At 36.7% G+C, this 23,534-nt stretch overlaps 1 protein-coding gene across 1 annotated transcript in view; it reads right to left on the bottom strand.

The window, feature by feature from the left end:
- Positions 1 to 1,719: 1,719 nt before the first annotated feature.
- The window catches only part of uhmk1 (U2AF homology motif (UHM) kinase 1), a 28,437-nt gene continuing 6,622 nt past the window's right edge, over positions 1,720 to 23,534 (bottom strand). The window contains exons 2-8 of the mRNA XM_052011126.1: positions 21,144 to 21,436; positions 19,906 to 20,097; positions 14,992 to 15,086; positions 13,134 to 13,210; positions 12,511 to 12,609; positions 12,268 to 12,356; positions 1,720 to 9,340 (exon numbers count right to left, since the gene is read on the bottom strand). Coding sequence (XP_051867086.1) covers positions 9,185 to 9,340; positions 12,268 to 12,356; positions 12,511 to 12,609; positions 13,134 to 13,210; positions 14,992 to 15,086; positions 19,906 to 20,097; positions 21,144 to 21,436 — 1,001 coding nt within the window. The 3' untranslated portion in view covers positions 1,720 to 9,184. The remainder of the gene's footprint in view (positions 9,341 to 12,267; positions 12,357 to 12,510; positions 12,610 to 13,133; positions 13,211 to 14,991; positions 15,087 to 19,905; positions 20,098 to 21,143; positions 21,437 to 23,534) is intronic.

Genomic DNA, 23,534 nt, shown 5'->3' with positions numbered 1-23,534 from the left:
GTGGGTCCATTCAGGTCAAAAATGGGAACTTGCTGAGGGCACAGTTGGGAAATGAATATTTTCCATGTGTCTTCATCAGGGAAAGGGTGCTTCCCAAGTAATAGCGAAGGAGCAGATAAACACTGCTTATGTTAAAATAAAATATCATGATGGTATCAGAAAAGTTAGCTAAACATAGGTAAGTTACCAGAACCAGATGTTATGTGACTTATAAGTTTGCATATTACACAAAATTCCAGTATTCTGAACAGATTACTGCAGGTTATAAACACTCTAGTGGAACATTCAGTTACAAGGCAGGCTAAGTTTAATGCACACAAATGGGCCCATGCATTTTGGTAAGAAGAATGAGATACAACATTAAGGGCACTGTTCTTAGACAAAACGGGCAGCTCCTGACAGTATGTGTACACGTCATTGAAAGTGGCAAGGCAGGTTGATGAAGCGCAGAATTTTGTGTGCACAAGAACAAGGAAATTATATTGTCCCAAAATATTGAGAAAAGTACAGGAGAAAATCACAAGGTCACGAATCATAATTGTCCAGTGCCATCAGATTGGAAAAGCAACAAATATTACTCCTTTGTTCAAAAATGGGAGTAAGGTTAAGCATGGCAACTACAGGTCAGTTTTATCCTTGATGGTGGGAAACCATTTAGAAACATTGATCTGGGATAGGAACAATAATCATTTGGAGGAAGATGGATTAATTAAAGGAAGACAGCATAGCTTTAAGGGCAAATTTGATAGTTTTTCTTTAATAACAGATGAGAGTTGATGGAGGTAATGCAGTCGATGTGGTGTACATAGACTTCAAGAAGGCTTTTGATAAAGTGCCATAAAACAGGCTTATCAATAAAGATGAACTACATGACATAAAGGAGACATCAATAGCCTTCAAACAAATTTGGATATAACAGAAACATCAGGTCATGGTGAATGATTGTTCTTCACACTGGAGGTAAGTGAACAGTTGTATTCCTCAGGGATTGGACTTGGGACATTGTTTTTCTTGACATATTAATGACCTAGATCTGGGGTGCAAGCCATAATTTGTTTTAATAAATTCATGGACGACACAAACTTGGCAGTATCGTGAACTGCAGAGGTTACAGATTACTGCAGGATATAAACACTCCAGTGCATGTTCAGTTGCATGGCAGATGAAATTGAATGCAAGGAAATGAACCAATGCATTTTGGTAGGAAGAATGACATACAAGGGGCATTGTTCTAAAAAGGAGGCAGGACCTAGCAGTATGTGAACACATATCATTGGAAATGGCAGAGCAGATTGATAAGGCACGCGGAATTCTGGGCTTTATCAAACAGCCAGAGTCCAAAAGCAGGGAAATTACTTTGGACCTTTTCAAACAGCTGTCTGGCCTCAGGAAATGGGTATAATGGTCAATTCTGGTTTATATATTATAGGATGTGAAGGCTTTAGAAAAAGTTCAGAAAAAAACTATGAGTGGTGCCTGGGAAGACAGTTGTAAGGATGTTAGAGACTGTAGCTGTTTTCTTTGGAGCAGAAGCCAAGAGATTTTGTATGAGTATATGATGAGGGATTTAGACAGAGTGGTTAGTGGCAGGCAGTGCCCTTTGGTGGCGGGATCAAGGACTAGAGGTTACAGATCAAGTGTAATGTGTCAAATGTTTCAGAATGTTATGTTTTGAATGGTAAATTCACTTTCATAACAAGACTGAAAAGTTTTTTTTTGTTTAGGTACTTCTTTATTGTCACTTAAGCATAAGGCATTATTTCACCAACAGAAGATATATGTTACAAGACATAGTAGCATGTCTTTCAAGATAGGTACACAAAGCAGCAGAATAACCAATATGACAACACCAGTGTACATAACCAAACCCTTGCATAAGGTAGGTGGATGCAGCACTGTAAAACTGCTTTCCTGGAACAGGATAGGAATTGATATATTAATTGCATATTTGGATGCAGGAACCATCTAGTAATACTACAAGTTTTGTGGCAATATTTAACATTTTTTATCATACAATAAGAGCTTTACTGGAAATATAGTCATAAATTTAGTTTCCTCTTTTTCTGCAATGTGGTTGTGCAAATTTCTGTCTGCAGTTCATTTTGAACTGAGGAATGGCTGAACAATTAGCATAGCAGAAGGTTTCACATTAATCATTGTGGTTAAAGTAATGCAGAGGTGAAACAACCCATTGTTTAGAATTAATGGTTTGGAGATAAGTCAGAACTAAGATCACGTATAACATTTTTCCATCTGGTATTTTAGCATGTTACAATTTTGTAGCTACAATATCAATATAATGCCGTCAGGACTTATCTTGTATTTCCCATAACCAAGTGTACTCTGCAAATATATATAAGTATGCAATAGCTCTTAATCTATCAGTTTGGCCTAAATTCTCCCATGAGTATTTAATAAACTTCAGTTAATACTAAATTGGAGTTGCACCCAAATTATTAGCCTGCTCCAAAAGAGTTCTTGAACTATTAATTCCAGTTTTAATGTTGCTTTTAAATTGCTAAGTGGAAAAACAATTGCCTTGACAATAGAACTATGATACCAAAGCCAAAGATTTGCAGGACTAACTGGAGGAAGAACGATCCCGATATTGTAGTATTAAAAAAAACTATCCCCAAATGCGAAAGGAAATGATAAATTAGCACTGATCCACCTGTGTCAAATGACTTTAGTCCTGAAAACACAGAATTAACTCAAATATTGGCCTTTCTGCAAGGCAGAAATTAGTTGACATTTTCATTTAAAAAGAAAAACCACTGTTGTATGTGAAAGACAATTACCTGCAGAATAAACATGCATAACTAGTACACTCAATGAACATTCATTCAAACTGCATGGGAAAAAATTGAACTTTCCCAATTGTTTTGATTTGCAATTCCTGTGCAATGTCTTTCACATCACTCCTTGATTTATAAGTGTGGTTTTCTGCTTTCTGCTGTCTCCAATCCTCTCTCTCTCTCAGAAGAAATGACTGCAATAGGTTTCGGTCTCATTGCTTGGCACGCGTGTTAGAAATAGGCATCTATATGGTACTAAGCATTTTAGTGCAGAAAATTTTAATTATCAATCATTATGAAATGCATAAAATGAATGCTGAAAAATACAATGTTCTGATGTTGCAGCAATAAATGTATACAATCTGCAGCTCAACCACGATATTATCATGCACAGTTGATTTATGCATGTTCACAGTAGCTTGTCAATATATTAGCGAAAGAAGTGTCACAAACAACAGTATTTTATAATGAAAACAAACCGATACACTTCCACTTACATTAATTCAGTCAGATGATGCCTCAGTGCATAATTACATTTATAGGCCCATTTTTAAAAAACATAAAATTCTTGTAATATTACATAGCCAAACTCTATTAAATGTCGGAAAAAAGATCAATTTCTTGAACATCTGGCGATAATGAATGGATTTTCAATTACAGTTGAACACTCTGCTTCAGCGTTTCCACAACAGAAACAGGCAATATAGATGCCTGACTCATTTCTTAAAAGCAATGCATACAATAATTTGTTTTTCTTTATAAAGTTTCAGTGTTTAATATTAGACCTCCTACATATCAACCTGGATTAGGGAAAAATAATAGTGTTTGCTTGTTTGTGTAAGTTTCCTGAGAACAAAAATTGCTAATCTTTAAAAACTTAACACAGCAGCTGAAAAATAACGGGTGAAGGAGTGATCTCAAAACTGAAATGCATTGAAAGACATCCAAACTCCATAGTACAGGGCCAGATTATGGCTGGTACATTATGTCTTGAAATGACCTGGTGTGTTATGTTTTCAAAAACTAACGATTCATCCAACTGTCTAGAATCCGAGATAAAATCAGCCTTCAAATAAATCTGTGGCTTCTAAAGAAACCATGGAACTAGGTTGAATGCATGACTTTTAAGGACAGCTAATTTTCACTTACCATCTTAAGGGGTTTAAAGGATAACAATAATCCAGAAATATAACAGCATTGCATATCATACTTCTTTATGGCAGGACAACCTTAATCTTACACAGAAATAAATTTCAAATGCTAAACAATCTCTCAGTTAAAAGTAGTTATATCCAGAATTAACATTTACTAGCATATAAAAGTTTAACAACAGAATGATTCCATAAAAAATTCCAACTTTTTTCTGTTTTACAAATAAATCTGTTCCATCACCCTTGTCATAGCTGAACTGACTTGAGCAAGAATCAAACCAGTCCAAAGGAGAACCCAGGGACAGTTGGAAGTGGCACACAAAAAAATGCAATAAAAATGTTGGAGGTTATAACTTGCACAAGCCATACAGACTGCATTCTGAATACTGTGATCTGAAATGTAAACCGTAAACCTATTGTAATTGTAAAGATTGTTAAAATTCTAAATTAAAACATTATTATCTATCACTTGAGGAACAGCACGTCAGACTTATTTGAATGCCATGGAGCACTGACTTGGAATAATCTTTGTTTAATCATAAGATTTTTGTCCATGATTGTGCATCTTAGGAGTGGATATGTTGCAGATGACTGACCCTGAGAAATGCTTTGGGGATGATTCTGTAATACATTTTAAAAATAACTATTGGAATCATTCCAGTTGAGCAATTATCAACTATAGAATCTCAATGCATGGCTATGTTTAATCCTTTTTAACCACAAGGTTTATTGGAGATGGCAACAAGCTCAAAGAGATAAAACAGATCCAAAATCAACTGTGCAACATTTTGGTAATCTCATCAGTCCTCAGGTAAGTAATAAAAGGGGCCTGTAAATAAAACTGAAAAAAAGGACTTTATACTGTCTTTTTGAAATGGCCCTATGCATATTATACAACAGAGAAAATCTCATTCTTCCCCTCCCACTTTCTCTTGTGTTTTAATAAAGAACTAGATTCAACAGCTCCAGTCGTCCAAGGAAGCACGAATATTCCCTCCCCCAAAGTGACTGCTATAAGATGGCATGTTTACTTCTTTTGATTCAAATCTTTAGCTTGGGGAATACACAGACCACGGGAAAAGCATGTACGGTCTGTGCACAGTGCCAGGTCATTCACTACATTCAGTAAATAAATAAACTGGCTGCTAGACAAACCCTCAACCTGCAGGTCCAACCCATGTATTCTTAAAAAGTAATACACACAATGTTAACTTTCATCAACTTGCCTTCCATGAGAATTCCATATACAAATTTTGCTGTATATCTTTTGTGAAACAAATTGTGATGAAATGTTACGGTCTCCATAATACAGCAGATGCAGGTGCTTTGCCTTTCTATCTCTAGCTTAATCTCACAAATGCTGCATTTCCTAAAAGCAAAATCCAGGAAGTTATGACTACAAAATGGTTACCTCCCAATATTTTGGTGCAGAAGTTACTGGACTGTTGCATAGTTAAATGGAATCTTTTACTCTCTGGTGGGCAGATTGCTGGATAAAGAACCCTGACTCACAACTTAGTAAGTGGTAAGTGGTGATCAAGTCAGCATTTCATCAACGCCTACGATTATGCATGGTATTTATTTTGCAACCATGAAGCAAGACTGATCCAAGTTGTAATCTGAGTTAATTGAACTCTTAAAGCACCCAGCAGTGGAAAAGAACAGCAGGTTTGTTGTGTTATCATTTAAATGCCAAGAACCAATGTCATTGGTCTGCAATAAAAACACTGGGAAAAAAATCTTTGAGCATATGTAAAATATGGTTTGATATTATTTTACTCCATCCAGACTCGAATTTATAATAAGACAATCCAATAAGTGGCCAGGGCTCCAAAATGCAGAAAGCAAAATGAGCAATACTAAATTGAGTAAAAATTCTGCATCTACTGCAGCTCCTTCAATTGTAATCAACAAAATGAAACGTACTCTGTCAAAGCTCTTGTCTTTAGTTGTGACCTGGAAAACTTAGTTCAGGTCTTAGAAGGTCTTTCAAAAGGAGTTGTAATTTTTTTCCAAATTGCAGAGATGTATTTTTATAAATTCTCATAACCCTAGGATTTTGTATGATAAACATCTTCTATGTATCGTGGTATAATTCTTTTCTACAATTGTCCAGAATAGGTTGGAGCACATTGGAAATATGCCAAAGCGATTTCACTGTTTTTTAACTTCAGTGTTGTGCTAATGAGAACTGTAGAATTACTTGTTTAAGTATCAGTAGATATTTTTGCTTTCCTTTTAAATTGTTTCTAGAAATACTGAAAACCTGTTCCCTGTATGATTTAGGGGAAAAAGGCATGTACTTGAACTTTTCAGTAGTGTGTAACTAGAATTTAACGACTTCAGAAAACTTATTGTCGACTTATTATAGAGACTTGATCTAGCACAGATGACCAAATCAAAGAGTTCATAAGCCAGAGATAGTCTGGGTACATTGAAAACAATATCTGGCAACTTAGAGTGCACCTGGTCAATATATATCAAATCTAACTGCCGAAATTTTTACACCATCTGTATGCTGGAATTGATTTTAAGCACTCATATAGTTATTTGGACCAGATCTGCAAAACGTACACCCAAACTTTGAGAAACCATCGTAAAAGAAAAGTAACCTAAGAACCAGGACAGTGTAGAAATTAAATTGGAATGTCAATTACTAGTTAAATTAAATTATTCAGATTTACTTGTTTTAAATTGGAAGTACCACAGCCACTGGTAATATAATTTTAACATAAGCTAATGACAAGATCAAAGTACACTGTATAACACAATCCGTGAGGGTACAAATCCCACTGGATGAATTCTTATTTCCCTACAAATATTTTAATACTTTGATAATCTGAGAATATTTCAATCAGGAATCTATTAACGTTAATCAAATAAAACACTAACTTGAGAGAAATGCATTTTGTATATACCAATGGCTGTTTATTGAGTGTAGGTAATGAGTGCTCTAAATAAGTATCAGTAACAGTAAAGCAAGAAATAGTCTTGAAGTTCATTATTTAATTAAAACAATGAGTTGGAAGACACCAGACCTCACTTTTGTGAATAAACACAAGAGCTCAGCAATGGTTTAGCGTATATGTCTGTGTAGAAAATTATGGGTAGGTGCGAAAGATTGGGTCAAAATTTGCAGCCAGATGAGAATATGATGGAGGAAGAATGCAATTATGAGACATTCCTAACTGTTGGAGTGTTCATGTTCCCTTTTTTACCTTTGGTACGATTTGATAAGTAAAGGTTTGAAAATGGTTTATAAAACATCTTTTTGCATGTAACTTGGTTAAATTTAAATTCACAGTTTTGATTCTAAATTTCTTGAGTTTAAGTCCACAGATAAATCACTGGAGTTCATTTATTTAGTGGCTTAAGATTGTAGAGTACAGCTAAGTGACAGAAAGATGTATCAATTTTTAAAACATTTTCATAATTGTCTTAAATGTACCTGAGCAAAAACCTGAAAGAAACAATCTCAAGAGTGCATAAGCATACTGTAACTATGCCAACTGAATTCTTTTCGAGTCTGAATTGATCATGTGCCTTCATAAACTGGTTCGATACTCTTGTTCTGCATGTTCTCCATTTCAGGAAGCTGTCTTTGGTTATTAGCTAATATTTATCAACTCTATGAAACATACTGGACCTTTATAATTCTAATATTTTTAGGAATAAGTGCAATGAACTGGAAAGCATAACCACAACAAGATTTTAACTGCTAGAGGCCTTGTGTTAGTGCTGTGAATATTGCTCTCTCCAATAGTAATCTAGATTTAGATGAGCTGTTTTCAGATCAACTGATGGAAGGCCCTGTAAAAGACGATATGGAAATATCTTTTCCTAAAATATGCCTTTAATATTGCCACAGTAAAATGCTAAATACATTGAAAACTTGGCAACAATGATGCAATCCAGATCAATTGAAGCTTTTGGTTAAGGTATGATTACTTTTGGTTTTTGTTTATATGTTGATTTTACAGTAAAATTTAACATATAAATAGCACTCACTGGATTATAACAAGTGTACAAACTCATGTTCTTGTACCACTGCTACTAAATTTATCTAAATGTAGTTATTAAAATCATTTAATCTTAGCAGTACTTTTTAAAATATTCGAACTCCCCAAGTGATTTCAACAATAAACTGGCAGTCTATTTGGTCTTTTAGTCTAACAATGATTGCAACATTCCACTATTTTAGAATTACTATTTTATTGTGTGGGCTGTCGATTTGCTGGGGATAAAAAAAAGATAGACTGGAAAGCTAAGTGTATCCAGCAGTCTGATGTTTCCCTTCCCCATTATACCAGATTATGTGGTATCAGTTATTTGCATGCTTATTCTTTCTGATCAGATTTGCTCAGGTATTAAAACACTTGCCATTCATTAAGTCTTTGTGTGTCACTGTGGTCAAAATATACAACTCCAGGCTACAAAACAGTAGCCAAACTATCCCCATGCAAGGAAAACAATAATAAAAAATCACCTTAATGCAGTCTCTAAAGCTGAGAAAGGATACAAGGAACTTTCTTATGTTTCTCCCCAAATATAAATAAATCTGCAACACACCACACATGTATACATACCATTCAAGCAGCTGTTATACCAAGGCCAAAAAAGCACTATTAAGGAATTCTAAGAGTTGTGCTCAAATTTGTGTACCACTTGCCCACAATAAAAAGTATTTTTTTCTCCATTGTTTAATGAATGTGCATTTACGTATATGCACTCACTAAAATCCTTCAAGAAATCACAAGTTTTCTCCATCTGATATACTTACAGTAGCTATGGCCAAATGCTTGCAACAGGATCCTCATGACTTCACTAACATAGATTCAATCTATTTTAATTTTTATTCCACCATTTACAAAAATGTTCTGTGATTTATTTAGATTAAGATATAGTAATCTATGAATAGGTTTCATCAGCATGCTCCCCATTATCAAATGCATTCTTGATACCTCTGCCAGCAAAACTGTTAAATTAGCATTTTACAAACCAAATGCAGTTGGCTATAATTTCTAGTAATAAAATAGATTTTGTTAATAACTTGCCGGCAGTTTTAAGTGCATTAATCCCTAAGTTTGTAAACCTTTTCTCTAAATTAGCTGCTTAAATCAACGCTATCTTACACACAAAAGGAATCAGAGCAAAACAGTTAACCTTTTTACTATTGTATTGAGGAATATTTCAAAAGGGACCTGGGTGATTGTAAAAGGTGGCATGCCCAGTTGTAACTTAGGTATCAGTAACTACTGTATGATACAGATATCCCCTCTTATAAGCACACAGAGGGTAGAACGTAGCCACAACAAACTTGCCGTCGAACATTCTTCCAGTCAGTATCTGCTGAGCTATTTTGCAGTCCCCAGCACTTCTGAATTCAACAAAAACCTAGTTTTAAAAAGAAATAGAATCAGTGTTGCATACTTCATTGTTTCTATAAACCATTTGGTAATCTTGCAGCAGCTACATTGCCAATTGTTTATGAGGAAATTCCATTTGAACTGGACCACCATCCAAAAGGTAGCAACTTTGGCAGTTTCGTACTGACTCTGTTCTGCACTAAAGTTTAATCTTGTGCTCAATTCTCTGGAAAGGGGCTTGAACTCACAATGTTCAGATTCAGACAAGTGTGCTGCCAACTTAGTTAAGGCATACATCAGGTATCAACTCTGGCTATCATAAAATGAGGTACTTTTCTGGGCTGAGTCCAATCCAGACCAATGATGTGGAAGTCTGTTGAATGAATTATCTCCACTTGCTGCAGAGTTTGGGTGATTGGATGAAGTACCTGACTTGGAACAGAACTTCTCAAAATAGCTAGACAGAAGAAGCAGCAAGAGAAAATTCCTTAAGTCCCAAGATTTTTCCCCATTCCCAAGTTATATCAAATCCTCCAATTTTCAGGCAGACAAAATACGCTTGGTAGACTAAAAAACAAGCTGCTGAAGGAGATGGTCAGTATAAAGAGGTGAGGACATCCTGTCTCACCTTTCCTCCTCACCTCTTTATTCTGGCTGCTTCCCCTTTACACTCTCAGTCCTGATGTAGGGTCTCGATTCAAAACATCGACTATCTCTTTGCCTCCACAGATGCTTTCTGACCTGCCGAGTTCCTCTAGCAGCTTGTTTTTTGCTCCAGATCATAGCATCTGCAGTCTCTTGTGTCTCCGAGGCTGCTAAACTTGGGTGAATTCACAGCAAGTGGAGACTTCCATTTCCAGAGAAAAATTTCAAACACTCTTTGCATTCATCCCCACACCATCCCTGCTGCTACAATAACCTTTTATATCTACATGGGTCAAATCAGGCTCCAGGTCTCACTGTCATGGTTGTGCCATGAAATGAAGCAGTCTGTGAGCAGTGACGAAGCTTCAAATGACGAGAGATTCAGAGGCAGGCATGCCTCTGGACCATCCAGATGACCTTTCGTCAGCTTGCTGAGATAATTAAAAACAGCAAGAGACTTCAAATAATTGAAGTAAAAATTATTAAATAATTAATTTACCAAAAACACATTTGAGTGATATAAATTAATTTAAAACATGATGTAAAATAAAGAAAGATATCACGCTGAGATTGGAGACTCAATTCAAATGAGTGGAGTATGTAACCTCGGCCATTCCTGTTAACTGCCATTTCTTAATTACATTATGAACTGAGGAAATGGTTACCAGAAAACACTTTGCTATCTTCTCGTAGCCTTCTCCTGCTTTGTGGGCATCATCTATTTTAATTTTCAGAGTGTTAGGCAGCTGTTTAGAGGAGCCCATGGCTGCTGATTGTTGGGACAACGTTTGAGGAGTCAGGGTATTTATAAAGCTTTGAAATTTGCATCACCTGGCCTTTCCTAACGATGACTGTGAACAAGCCATAGCCCTAACAAGCTAATGAAGGTCTGAGACCTTGGTAAAAGTTATCTGAGAGCTCAAATCTCTTGGGGTGCCCAAACTTTTGCATGGTGCTCCTTTCCTTTTTTCACTCTAAAATTGTACAAAACAAAAATAATATACTAATCTTGCTTAAAATGTTGAAAAAAATGTTTCATCTTTAACTTTATGACTTTTGGGGATCAGTTCGTCTTCTATTCACTTAACTATTCACAGTAACAGAAATTTTGACCGGGGTGCCCAAACTTTTGCATGCCACTGTAGATGTGGCTGATCCACTTGAGTTTCAACATTGTGTTAATGATGACTCAAGGGTGGTGATTCAATGGAATATCAATCTTAAATAGTTGATCTTTCTTACTGGAGATGGTCACTGGTAGCCAAATGTTACTTGCCAATTATCAGCTCATCCCTGAATGTTGTCTAGGTTTTGCTGTAAGCAGGCAAAGACTGCTTCATTTCCTTAAGAGTTACAAGTGAAAATAAACAATGTCCAATTGTCGGTGAATTTATGACTTTAAAATGGGAGGTGACTAATGAAGCAACTGAAGGTTTTGCCTGGTACACTGCCCCAAGGGTTCTCATGTAGAAGACAGGATGACTGGCATCCAACAACTACAACCCCCTTTGCTTTGTGCAAAATATGACTTGAACCATTGGAGTGTTAACAGTTATGCAGAAAGGCAGGACTGCTCTCTGCCCGGAGATAAGAAGGTTAGAAATGTTCAAAATAACAAGTTTGTTGGATTGAGGGAAAAAAGAAACTGTTTCCAGTGACAAAAGAGCTGGTGACCCGAAGACAGATTTAAAATAATTGGCTACAGAATCGAGATGATTTTTTTTCTAGTGCAGATGTGATTGATCTCTAATGCTTTATTTGAATGAAAGGTGAAAGTCTTTTGAACTTAATGGATAGCAGTCTTAAATCACAGGTGCAAGAGCTGACTTCTCTGCCTCTGTTCCGTATCATTCCACATTGCTTCCTTTATTTCTAACAAGTTAAACGACACCAAAAAGGTTCTTGGGAAGTTAAGGACCCTCCTGCCATTGCACACAGTTGAAATCTGTGATACGACCCCATGAATGACTTGCCTTAAGGTAGTAAGTGAATGAAAACCGATGACATACAAATGTTAAGTAATAGTAAAGCATGACTTACTATGACATTATGATTTAAATGTTCTGCATTAGAAATTTTTGATTTTTTTTAATGAATAAAGTATATTTTCAAGTAAAGAAAAAGTCCAAAGGCTATCACTGCAATTCACTTTTGGAGTTTTAAAAATAACTTGCCAAAAGAGCATTGCTCATGTAAGGTTCTATTCCAAACTCTTAATGTGGAGATTACATTTACCCCCAGTAAACTATTACATTTATTATTATAAAAATAGAGGAAATACTCAACATATCAAGGTAAGTGTTTACTTACCTGGCCTTTACCAGGGTTCTCCTTTGGGACAAGCAGAGACATAACTGGTCCAAACTTCTGACATTCTTCCCTCACATCTTCCACGACATCTGTTTGGGAAAGAAATACTAGATATTAACCAAAATTCAAATGCAGTAATATCTTAAATATATTTAAGCCATCAACTCAAACTTAATTTCTTTCTAACATTGCAGAATTATTTAGAAACTACTTTTACAAGTAAGAAAGGAAACACCAACTGACCTTCATACTCTTCTTCACTTTGAAGGTGGTTGTCATCAATAACATTTAGCAGTCTCAACACTGGGGTTGGAAGCATAACCAAATCTTCAATATGGGGGGCTAGTAATGAAAATTAATATGGTAAAGATTCTATTTTGACTGTAGATATTATCACAGTTTTAAGGTAAGAAGCTACATTTTTCTGATGCATATAAGGAATTGCGCTGGAGTAAAAGACAGATGTTTTGTTAAAGTCAATCCATGGTTTCTTCCTAAAATGAAAGGGGAAGGAAGTAAATGCATATCTATCCCAGAAATATGAACAAAACCTTGCAGTGCAAGCTAATATGGACCTTTACACAACTAACAGTGCCGATCAAACATGAGACGCATTTTCAGATGCTCCTTAATAGATACTCATTTCACAACATTACGACTTTCGTTCATTTTCCTCTTCAGGATTAAGTATGGATAGCTAAGCTGTACAAAAGATGGAAGGAACACTAAAAGCAGATCATCAGAATTTCATGGTTTCAATCCAATTCACAATATTAAAATGTAAATTTGATAGTTTTATGTAGGTATATAGCATTAAAGTTTTGGATTCTTACCAATATGCAATTCATAAAGGACATTGAACTTACCAAAGGGAATGCTGAAGAAGGGGTTGTATAAAGCACGTTCTGCTGTAATTCTTTGTGCCGGGTCATCATGAAGCATACTGTAATTTAAATAATGGAAGGTGAAAAATGTCAAGTATTGGAGTTAATATTTTTTATAAACAAGTATCTTTCTGTGGGTTGAATTATTTTCATCCATCCACAATGATGTACTTTTAAATTTCTAATACCTCTGTAGCAGCTTTTTGAACCAATATCAGAACTGATGTTTTTTAAATTGAAGCTATCTTCTGCAGTGTAGCATGATTATTATTGGGATGGTATCTTCTTATGACATATCTGCTTTAATGGTATTAATACCCACTCAGATAGCAAAGACTTGTCACTCAGTTATCTGTTTGGAAACTAAATACAAATAACCCCTGTGCTATGGGGCGGGCAGGGGGTTGTGTTCCTAGAAAATGATTTTTATCATGATTTTCGTAACGTGAAGCGGCATCATCTGTGCTTGCGTCAAAAAAGTTGAAAAAAATCACTTATTTACTTTTTTTCCATATATATTTTGTAATAGCAAATTTTATTCGGTATCTCAAATTTTTGGGTAGTGATTCGTGAATTCTGTGAGGGTGAATTTCTGTATATCATACATGTATCTTGAAAAGCTAACTGATGCTTATGATCAGAAAGGCATTCTTTGGTAAATTGATCTTTTAATCATTTCTTTGCTTCAATTTCAAGTTGCTTTCAAATCTCTGTATAGGACACTCCTCTAATTCCTGAGTTTACATTTAACAAATAATGTTCACCTGACAATCCAGTCAGTGAGTTATAGGCTAGAGGCCTGAAGATGGAAATTTAATTGCTAGTTTTATAATTAGGATGCGTCTAGAAAGAAAGGAAATGCCAAAAACAAACAAGTCATCTCACAGAAGAGACCAGGTAGGTGGGTCGTTATTTACATTTTAACTGAGGTAAATGAGATTAATAGGATTTGACTTGGCTGATCACGTGTATTCATTTCCATTCTGCTACCTAATCAATTGTGCCTTCAGGAGATGTGATGTGAGAAACACAAATATCCAACGCAGATTACATCAAACTATTTCTGTGCTTCAGCCGTATGTAATTGCATATCTAGATAATACACTTTTATAAATTACATCCATTATAGAAGTTATAGATATGTAGTTGGACACAAAAATATCTAGAATCAGGCCTCCAAATTTATAAAGGACACTTAAAAAGTCTATTGTGGGCATAGATGAACTCCTCATGATCTTCCATAAGTATGCATAAAATGTCTACTGTATTATTCAAACATAATTCAGGTTTAGATTTTAATAAAATATTACATAATAAAGATGTTATTGAGTTACTTTTAAATATCCTTGCTCTTGGAGATCTTTTTGACTGAGGAGCTGCTTAAGAAGAGCAAAATTCACATTAAGTAATTTATATGAAGTGTATGTGAAACAATTTAAAGTAGAAAAAATTGTTTCAGTTTTGGCTCAGTGGAGGAAGTCTAACCTCTGAGTTAGTAGTTGTGAATTAAACTTTACTCCAGTGTCTTAAATAATCTAGTTGAACATTTTTAAGAAAAAAAGTAACTTTTGTATTTTATGTTGCTTTTACCCCTCACAGCAAATGCTCCTGAACATTAAGACTGGCTGAATTAACACCAGTGGATATAACAATGTCTTTAAAACCCTCTTATTCATCATCTTTCCACAGTCATGTGTAACACAGATATTTTTCCTGTCTCCACTTAGACATACACATGTATAATTTTCATTTCAATTAAGTGAATAGTAACAATCCATTTAAAGAAATATTAATATTTAAGAAAAGATTTGTCAGTAAATGTTTAAGGTTGATAATTTACCTTTTAATAACATCTCTGAGGTGATAAACTGGGATAGCTGAATATACCATATCTTTACTTGCAAAAATGGAATCTATGATGGCAGAACTGTTGGCCTGGACAGAACAGAAATGTTTAGATCAGAGAACAAAAGTTTTAAGTGTAATCATAAAAGCAAGAGCTTACACAATCTTTTTATCAATTGCAGAACAACTATTATTTATTATTTTCCCATATTTTGAGTGCACATTTCCACTTATGTCAGGTACCAGCAACAAAAGAAACATACCGAGTCACGTATAAGTGTTAACAACTATTTTATTAATAACTATTTATGATAAAAAGGAAAAAAGTAAAAATGTTAGAATGTTAGAAATAAAAATGTTAGATCTCAAGCATTAACCCCAAAAACTAAACTCGAAGTGTGTGTGTGGCAAATTCCCAAACTCCAAATCCAGGAATAGTTCTCAAAGTTCAGTTCAGCAAGCCATAAGGTGAAACGTGAGCAAAGGCTTCTGCAAAACCACCGATGACTAAAGAGAAGATGTAGAGAGAAAATAGAGACATTACAAAATCCAAATGTTCCACGATGGAACCCACACGACACCTCAGTGTCTACTCAGCAGTGACTACTCCACCGCTTTGTTCCGAAGCATCTGCCACCCTGAAAGGCACCCGAATCATAGCTGTCCACACAAATACCTGTTTCCTTCTTCAGGTTAACGACAAAGTGGACTCCACTGGATTATTCCAAAAATCCATACATGGATAGTAGTGACAGACACAGTTACTGTTTTTCATCCATCAATACAGAGACCAGCAGGCTGGTGTCTCTCTCTCTCCCCTCTGACTGACTCCGACTGTCTGCTCCAAAATGTCATTACGTCCTTATCTTCTGTTGACGTAAGCACGCCACACACACACACACACACACCACTGTGCTATGTCTTAAAGGGACATTCACCATTAGTAACCTAATCTGTAACACTTATGAGGCCTTTCTTGTGTATTTAATATTTCTAAATAAAAATTATAGATTAGTTATGTTTGCAGGAAATGAAGGACACGCTGGTAGATATTAAATGGGGGAAATTCTCTTACAATATGAAATATCAATCCATTGCTGTGGAGCTTGATTTTACATTCTGAAACTGCACAAGAATGTCCAAATAACTGCTTGGACCTGTGCTCTTTAATGTAATCCAGGTACATTTCATCTACTAATCTTTGAACAGATTAGCCTTCTTTCCATTCCTATTCTCTCCTCTCTGAGCCCCACAGAATTATGATGAAGGACAATCAGATCCTTTCTGGTCAAAAGGAAAGGCAAAGTGATATGCTGCGTGAAAGAACTTGCAAATGGTACTGAGAAAGTGATGATCAAAATATAGTTTATTTAAAAAAAACTTGCAGTACAATTTTCTGACCTTCAAGGGCAAATGGTTTATTTGGAGTGACAAGTGTCAATGTAACCCTCCCAAGCTACAGAATGGTACATGCCATCCATGCTTCCTGTTCTGATAGGAATATTTCAAATTCACATGAAAATGAGTCTGAAGTCAAGAACTGGGGTAATTATGACTAACTTTGTCATATTTTTTGAGTTTTTATAAATTTAGCATTGAGAATTAAATCATGAGTTTAACAACACTGACAAACTACTGTCTGTTGGCTGCATTTGCAACACTTCTGGACATTTGATTCTTCCCATGTCTGGAGGACCAGTAATTTTGCCACTCAAAGCAAACTGAAATGCTTTTTTCTAGTTTATGTCTGTTTTTCTTGAATTAGGGCACTTTGTGAATAAAGTTCCAAAGAAATCAAACAAATACTTCACTTGTTTGAAACTGACAGATTCTTGCGCAGTGAACACATTCTTCTTTTTAAATTGCTGAGTTTCTGAAGATAATCAACCAAGTACACAATAAAGAAAGCACACCAGGTTTCATCAATGTTTGTTAAGTAACTTACTCTTCCCAAGATTAATGGATGCATGCACACCTGGGCTTTTCGGTAATGTTAGTGGAAGTCTAAATTGCTTAAGGCATTTCTTCAATGAAAAGTTATTTTCTTTTCTCTTGCCCCACAAATTCCATGCAAATTGGAGCGGGGACTAACATTTCAGGACCCTTCCCAAAACTGGAGCTCCATGTACCACAGGATTCTCAGGGAACGAAGATGTCAGTTCAAAGGACTGTTTGAGGTTTCCACCTTGAGGTAATTTATACTTGAATATGGAGCCAAAAGGAATAGTAGTATTAGTCCTGGGTCCAGATTAAAACTGCATATGGACTTAGGTCCCATCCTTTAACCTGTATAAACATCCACAAAATTGGCAGTAATATGATACAAGGGAAAACATTTTCTTAAGAGTCATAGAGTCATACAGCATGGAAACAGGCCCTTTGGCCAAACTCATCCATGCCAAACTGTGTTGCCCAATGAGCTAGTCCCATCTGCCTGCATTTGGCCCATAGCCCTCTAAACCTCTCCTATCCATGTACTTAACTAGATGGCTTTTAAATGTTGCTAATGTGCTCACCTTAACCACTATTTTTGGCAGCTCATTCCGAATATGCACCACCCTTTGCGTGAAGAAGTTCCCCCTGATGTCCCTTTTAAATCTCTCACCTCTGATCTTAAATCTATGCCCTCTTGTTTTAGCACCCGTCCCTGGGAAAAAGACTATGTGCTTTCATCATGTCTATGCCCCTCATGATCTTGTATACCTCTGTCAGGTCACCCCTCAATCTCCTACGTTCCAGGGAATAAAGTCCTAGTCTATGCAACCTCTCCTTGTAACTCAGGCCCCCATGTCCAGGCAATATACTGGTAAATCTTTTCCGCACTCTTTCTAGTTTAATAACATCTTTCTTATAACAGGGTGAACAAAACTGTACATAATACTCCAAGTGCAGCCTCACCAACGTCTTACACAACTGCAACATAATGTCCAAACTCCTATACTCAATGCCCTGTCTGATGAAAGCCAGCGTGCCAAACGCCTTCTTCATCGCCCTATCAACCTGTGACACTGATTTCAGTGAACTATGCAGTTGCACTCCCAGATCCCTCTATTCCATAACGCTCCCCAGGGCCCTACCTTTCACTGTATAAGTCCTACCCTGGTCTGATCTCCCAAAATGCAATACCTCACATTTATCTGGATTGAAAGACGTTTGCCAATCCCCAGCCCACATACCTAGCTGATTAAGATCCCCCTGTAATTTTTCATAACCTTCTACATTATCTACAACACCATCTATTTTTAGTATCATCTGCAAACTTACTAACCATACCTTGTACATTCACATCCAAATCACTTACATAGATTACAAACAACAAAGGTCCCAGCACCAACCCCTGTGGCACACACTAGTCACAGGCCTCCAGTCTAAAAAACGACCCTTGACCATCACCCTCTGTTTCCTACCACTGAGCGAATTATGAATCCAATCTCCTATCTCTCCCTGGATCTCATGTGATCTAACCTTCCAGACTAGCCTGCCATGAGGGATCTTGTCGAAGGCCTTGCAACATCCACTGCCCTACCCTCATCTACCCTCTTGGTTACCTCCTTGAAGAACTCCAAGAGATTTGTCAGACACGACTTCCCATGCACAAAGCCGTGCTGACTGTTCCGGATCAGACCCTGTCTCCCCAAATGTTGGTAGATCCTGTCCCTCAGAACTCCCTCCAGCAACTTGCCCTCCACAAATGTCAGACTCAATGGCCCGTAGTTTCCTGTCTTGTTTTTTCTACCTTGCTTAAACAATGGTACCACATTAGCCACTCTCCAGTCTTCCAGAACCTCACCTGTGGCCAGAGATGAAGCAAGAATCTCTGCAAGGGCCTCCACAATTTCTTCTCTAGCTTCCCACAAGGTCCGAGAATGCACTAGGTCAGGCCCTGGGGATTTATCCACCTGAGTGCACTATAAGGCCTCCAATATCTCCTCCCTGCTAATTCGTATGTGGGTGGTCCAAGACAACACCACTCATTTCCCCCATTTCCTTTAACTTCCATCGTTTTCTCCACAGTAAAAACAGAAGAGAAATAAATATTAATTAGAAATCTCACCCATTTCCTTTAGTCCCACACACAGATGGCCATGCTGATCTTTAAGGGAATCTATTCTCTCCATAGTCACTCTTTTACTTTTAATATACCTAGAGGATCTCTTGAAATTTTGCTTCTGCTTGCCCTTCCCTCAGCCATGTTTCTGTTATGGCTACAATACCCAGTTCCCAAACCCACTCCCCTGCGAGTCTAGTTTAAACCCTCCAGAGTAGCACTAGCAAATCTCCCAGCCAGGATATTGATCCCCCTCCAGTTCAGGTGCAACCTGTCTCTCTTGTACAGGTCACCCCTACCCCAGAAGAGATCCCAATGATCCAAGAACTTGAATCCCTGCCCCCTACACCAGCTCCTCAGCCATGCATTCATCTGAGCTATCGTTCTATTTCAATCCTCACCAGCACATGGTACTGGGAGTAATCCAGAGATTACTACCCTTGAGGTCCTGCTTTTTAGGTTGTCTCCTAACTACCGATATTCATTTTGCAGGGCCTCATCCCTCTTTCTATCTATGCCGTTGGTACCAACATGCACATCAGGCTGTTCACCCTCCCCCTCGAGAATATTCTATAGCCGCTCTGAGATGCCACTTCTTCTTTCAACAATCCAAATGGTAAATTTAAATTACTGTATCTTCTTCTTGTAAACTGAAAATATGGTGGTGGGAAAGGTACTATTTGGAATTTGCAGCACAGAAATTGGCCATTTGGTGCAACTTATCTACGCTGGTTTATTTTAAATTATAATTTATTTTTCTGAATACCTGTTAAACACGTCCATTTAAGTTGATGTTGACTTGCACTTCAATGTTACAATGTGTACATTAAATCTCCTGGACCAGTAAATGTCAATTCTTACCTTCCATTGCGGAGATTTGATCGTCTCTTTCAGCTTAATTCCTGAGAACATTTCCAGCAAAATTATTCCAAGGCTCCAAATATCAACTGCTGTTGTGCATTCTGTATTACTTTCCAATCCCATCTGTGCAAGAATATTATGCAACTCTGCTTCAGGAGCTCTGTAACCATCCGTTTGGATGTATTTTACATCCTGCACAGAATATGCAAACAAAGACAGATTATGACTGAATCCTTAATCACCATTTCCTAAAGTAGGTCAAGTAGACAATTTCCAGATCCTTTCAAGCAAGTTATTGTATTTAATTTAGGCTCCTGTAAACCCCTCTGGAACACTGTACGATTTTAAAATGCATATTGTTATTGGAAGGTTTTATTGATAAATTTAAGAAATCAGCTGTCCATATGCCAAAGAAATTGCTTAAGCAATGAATGTGCAACAATTTCTAACTTCTTGACAAAATTGACAACTAAAAGTTAAAGCTGGAAAGCTACATTTGAAGATTGATTAGGTTTCTTTTGCTGCATTGTTGATTTGTAACTACTTAAAACATTTGGCTAGCAAAAACTCAGGAAGTTGATTATACCAATTATTTCATTCATGGTGACTTCCAATGATCAGGTTTCAAGTTGAGACTTTTGTGAACTTAAATTCCTAAAGTAATGAATCCAGTAAACAGCAGAAATCTGCATGGATCATGCAATGAACCTTGAATTTTGTTGATGTAATTTCCCATGAAAATTGCCAAATTTCTAGAAATTTCAGGCCTCCTCCACCTGATTAAAGAAGCTTTCTAATTTGTCATTTATTTCACCAAAAACTACTAGAATTTATAACTTTCTACTTATTAAAGTTGAAATGTGAATGTTGAATTCTTCAAGATTTAAGCTGTTTATGTGCAAATCTGGTATTATGCATCATTACGTTGCTATCACTTTCAAACTAGACATTGGACTTACAGCATCTTGTCATTCTCAGTGTTTACACATCTCCCTTACTCTAGAAAACTTACCAAAATATCAGATCAGATAACCTTTTCAAAGAAGATCCAGATCGAAGTGAGTATTATTGCAGTTACTGCAATAATATTCATGTATTATAATAATTATTACACGTGTTTGCTGTTAAGCAGTGAGCAAATATTTGACTATGCTTTTAGAAAATATTCAAACATTTAAGCTATACCCTTACATTATAGTGTTACGGTTACGTTAATGAACTCTCTATTCACAATTTACCTGATTTCCCTCCTGGAAACTAAGCCCAAAGTCAATGAGTTTGAAACATTCATCCTCCGCACTCCAGAGGATGTTACATGGTTTGAGATCTGCATGCACATAACCCTCATGGTGAATAAAAGCCAGTGCACTCAGAACATCCCGTGCACAATGCTGGATCATCCACATTGAATGCCCTCGATTAATGGAGTGTAGCAGCAGCTCAGAGACACTGACATCCAACAGTTCCAGCAAAATGCAGTTGCAACGTTGGTTTGTGTACGATAAGTTAGAAAATCTCCCATATAAAGTTACTGGAAATATAAAGAAGAAATTATAGAATTAATCCACATGAAACAATACTTTTTTTTTGTTATTGTCCTATCTTTGTCACAAACTCCCAACTTTGTGTTGCAAACCCCAATTTTACTCTCTCACATATGAAATAACGGCTCGGTGAATGTATTTTTGGGAATCTTGGTCAATATCAAAGTACAAGTACACAATCTTACAGAGTCTAAAAAATATAAATAAGCGTAGGATACAAATCCTTCAACAGTGCTATTAATTAAAGCAAGTATTACCTACCATCTGCTTTGTCAGATAATTTTAAAGGGTTCTACGGCACAATTTTGAAGAGCAGGAACATTATCCCTGATGTTCTAATACTTTTCCCTCACTTAATGTTATCTGGTTACCAGTGCTGATTGTAGGAACTTGCTGTGTACAGACTGGCAGCTGCTTTCTGCATTATGATTTCACTTCCAAAGTACTACATTGGGACATTCTGAAATGGACATGGTTGGCGTGTATAAACCCAATTCCCTCTGCCTTCCACTGCCGTCTTAAGTACCAGCTTTTGAAAATTTACAATGAATATCAGCCTAAGAATTGTAAGAAAATATGAAAACAATTGTGCAGAGGTGGTAAATTAATTAGAAAAATCTTGATCTTAGTTACTGAAATTTGCACTCAAATTTTGACCTCATTTGAAGTGATTTAAACAATGGACAACATCAGCCTGTTTTGTGTTCTCATTGTCCCAAGGCTGCATAAATAACTTCCCTTGCAAAAGTCAACACACCACCAGAGAAAAAGCTAAAACATTACTTTAAATCTAGAGAGAAGATATTAAAATTTTTTACTTCAGTTTTCAATTTATTTGCAAAACTAGTTTTGTACTTCAGAGGGACTGGAAAGCTTCCTTTCCATCTGATGTGCTCTCTTGTGTGCAAAATAATTTCACAGCTTTATTTGTAAATGCTGTAAGCAATTTGCACCAGGGAGTGAAATGAATAAACAATTGTCTACTGAAGCTGCGAGTTCAAAACGTTGCTAAAGTCAACAGGAAACCTTCTGCCTTTTACAAAGAGCACCTTTGGAGGTCTTTTCAGTCAGTGGTGCACAAACTTTCAGCACAGACTATCTGAAAAAGTTCTTGGGCTACTGAGAGGTAAAACTAATGATGTTCAGCAACACCATTAATTTCAAAGGAGAGAAGATAACTGAGGAGAAAGGCAAGTTTCAGGTACAACACACAAAATGCTGTAAGAACTCAGTGGGTCAGGCAGCATCTATGGAGGGAAATGGACAATCGACATTTTGGGTCGAGACCCCTCATCAGGACTCAGATAATTTACACTCAGTTTCAGTTAATTTAAATATACTTAATAGTCAATTTAAATATATCTAATTAAGTTTTCTTATTTTAAAATATTTAGTTTTTATCAAAATATCTAAAAACTATTAACATAGAACAGTACAGCACAATACAGGCCCTTCGGCTCACAATGTTGTGCTGACCTTTAAACCTCACCTAAGACTATCTAACCCCTTCCTCCCACATATCCCTCTATTTTAAATTCCTCCATATGCTTATCTAGTAATCTCTTGAAATTGACCAATGTACCTGCCTCCACCACCACCCAAGGAAGCACATTCCATGCTCTAACCACCCTTGGGGTAAAAAACCTTTCTCTGATATCTCCCTTGAACTTCCCACCCATTGCTTTAAAGCCGTGCCCTCTTGTATTGAGCATTGGTGCACTGGGAAAGAGGTGCTGGCTGTCCACTCTATCTATTCCTCTTAACATTTTGTACACCTCTATCATGTCTCCTCTCATCCTCCTTCTCTCCAAAGAGTAAAGCCTTTAGTCTCTCCTCATAATGCATACTCTCTAAACCAGGCAGCATCCTGGTAAATCTCCTCTGCACCCTTTCCAATGCTTCCACATCCTTCCTATAATGAGGCGACCAGAACTGGATACAGTACTCTAAGTGTGGTCTAACCAGAGTTTTGTAGAGCTGCATCATTACCTCACGGCTCTTAAACTCGATCCCTCGACTTATGAAAGCTAACACCCCATAAGTTTTCTTAACTACCCTATCCACCTGTGAGGCAATTTTCAGGGA

The sequence above is a fragment of the Pristis pectinata genome, chromosome 3 (genome assembly GCF_009764475.1).
Source record: "Pristis pectinata isolate sPriPec2 chromosome 3, sPriPec2.1.pri, whole genome shotgun sequence".
Classification (NCBI taxonomy): domain Eukaryota; kingdom Metazoa; phylum Chordata; class Chondrichthyes; order Rhinopristiformes; family Pristidae; genus Pristis; species Pristis pectinata.
This window is presented reverse-complemented; position numbering and strand designations above follow the sequence as displayed.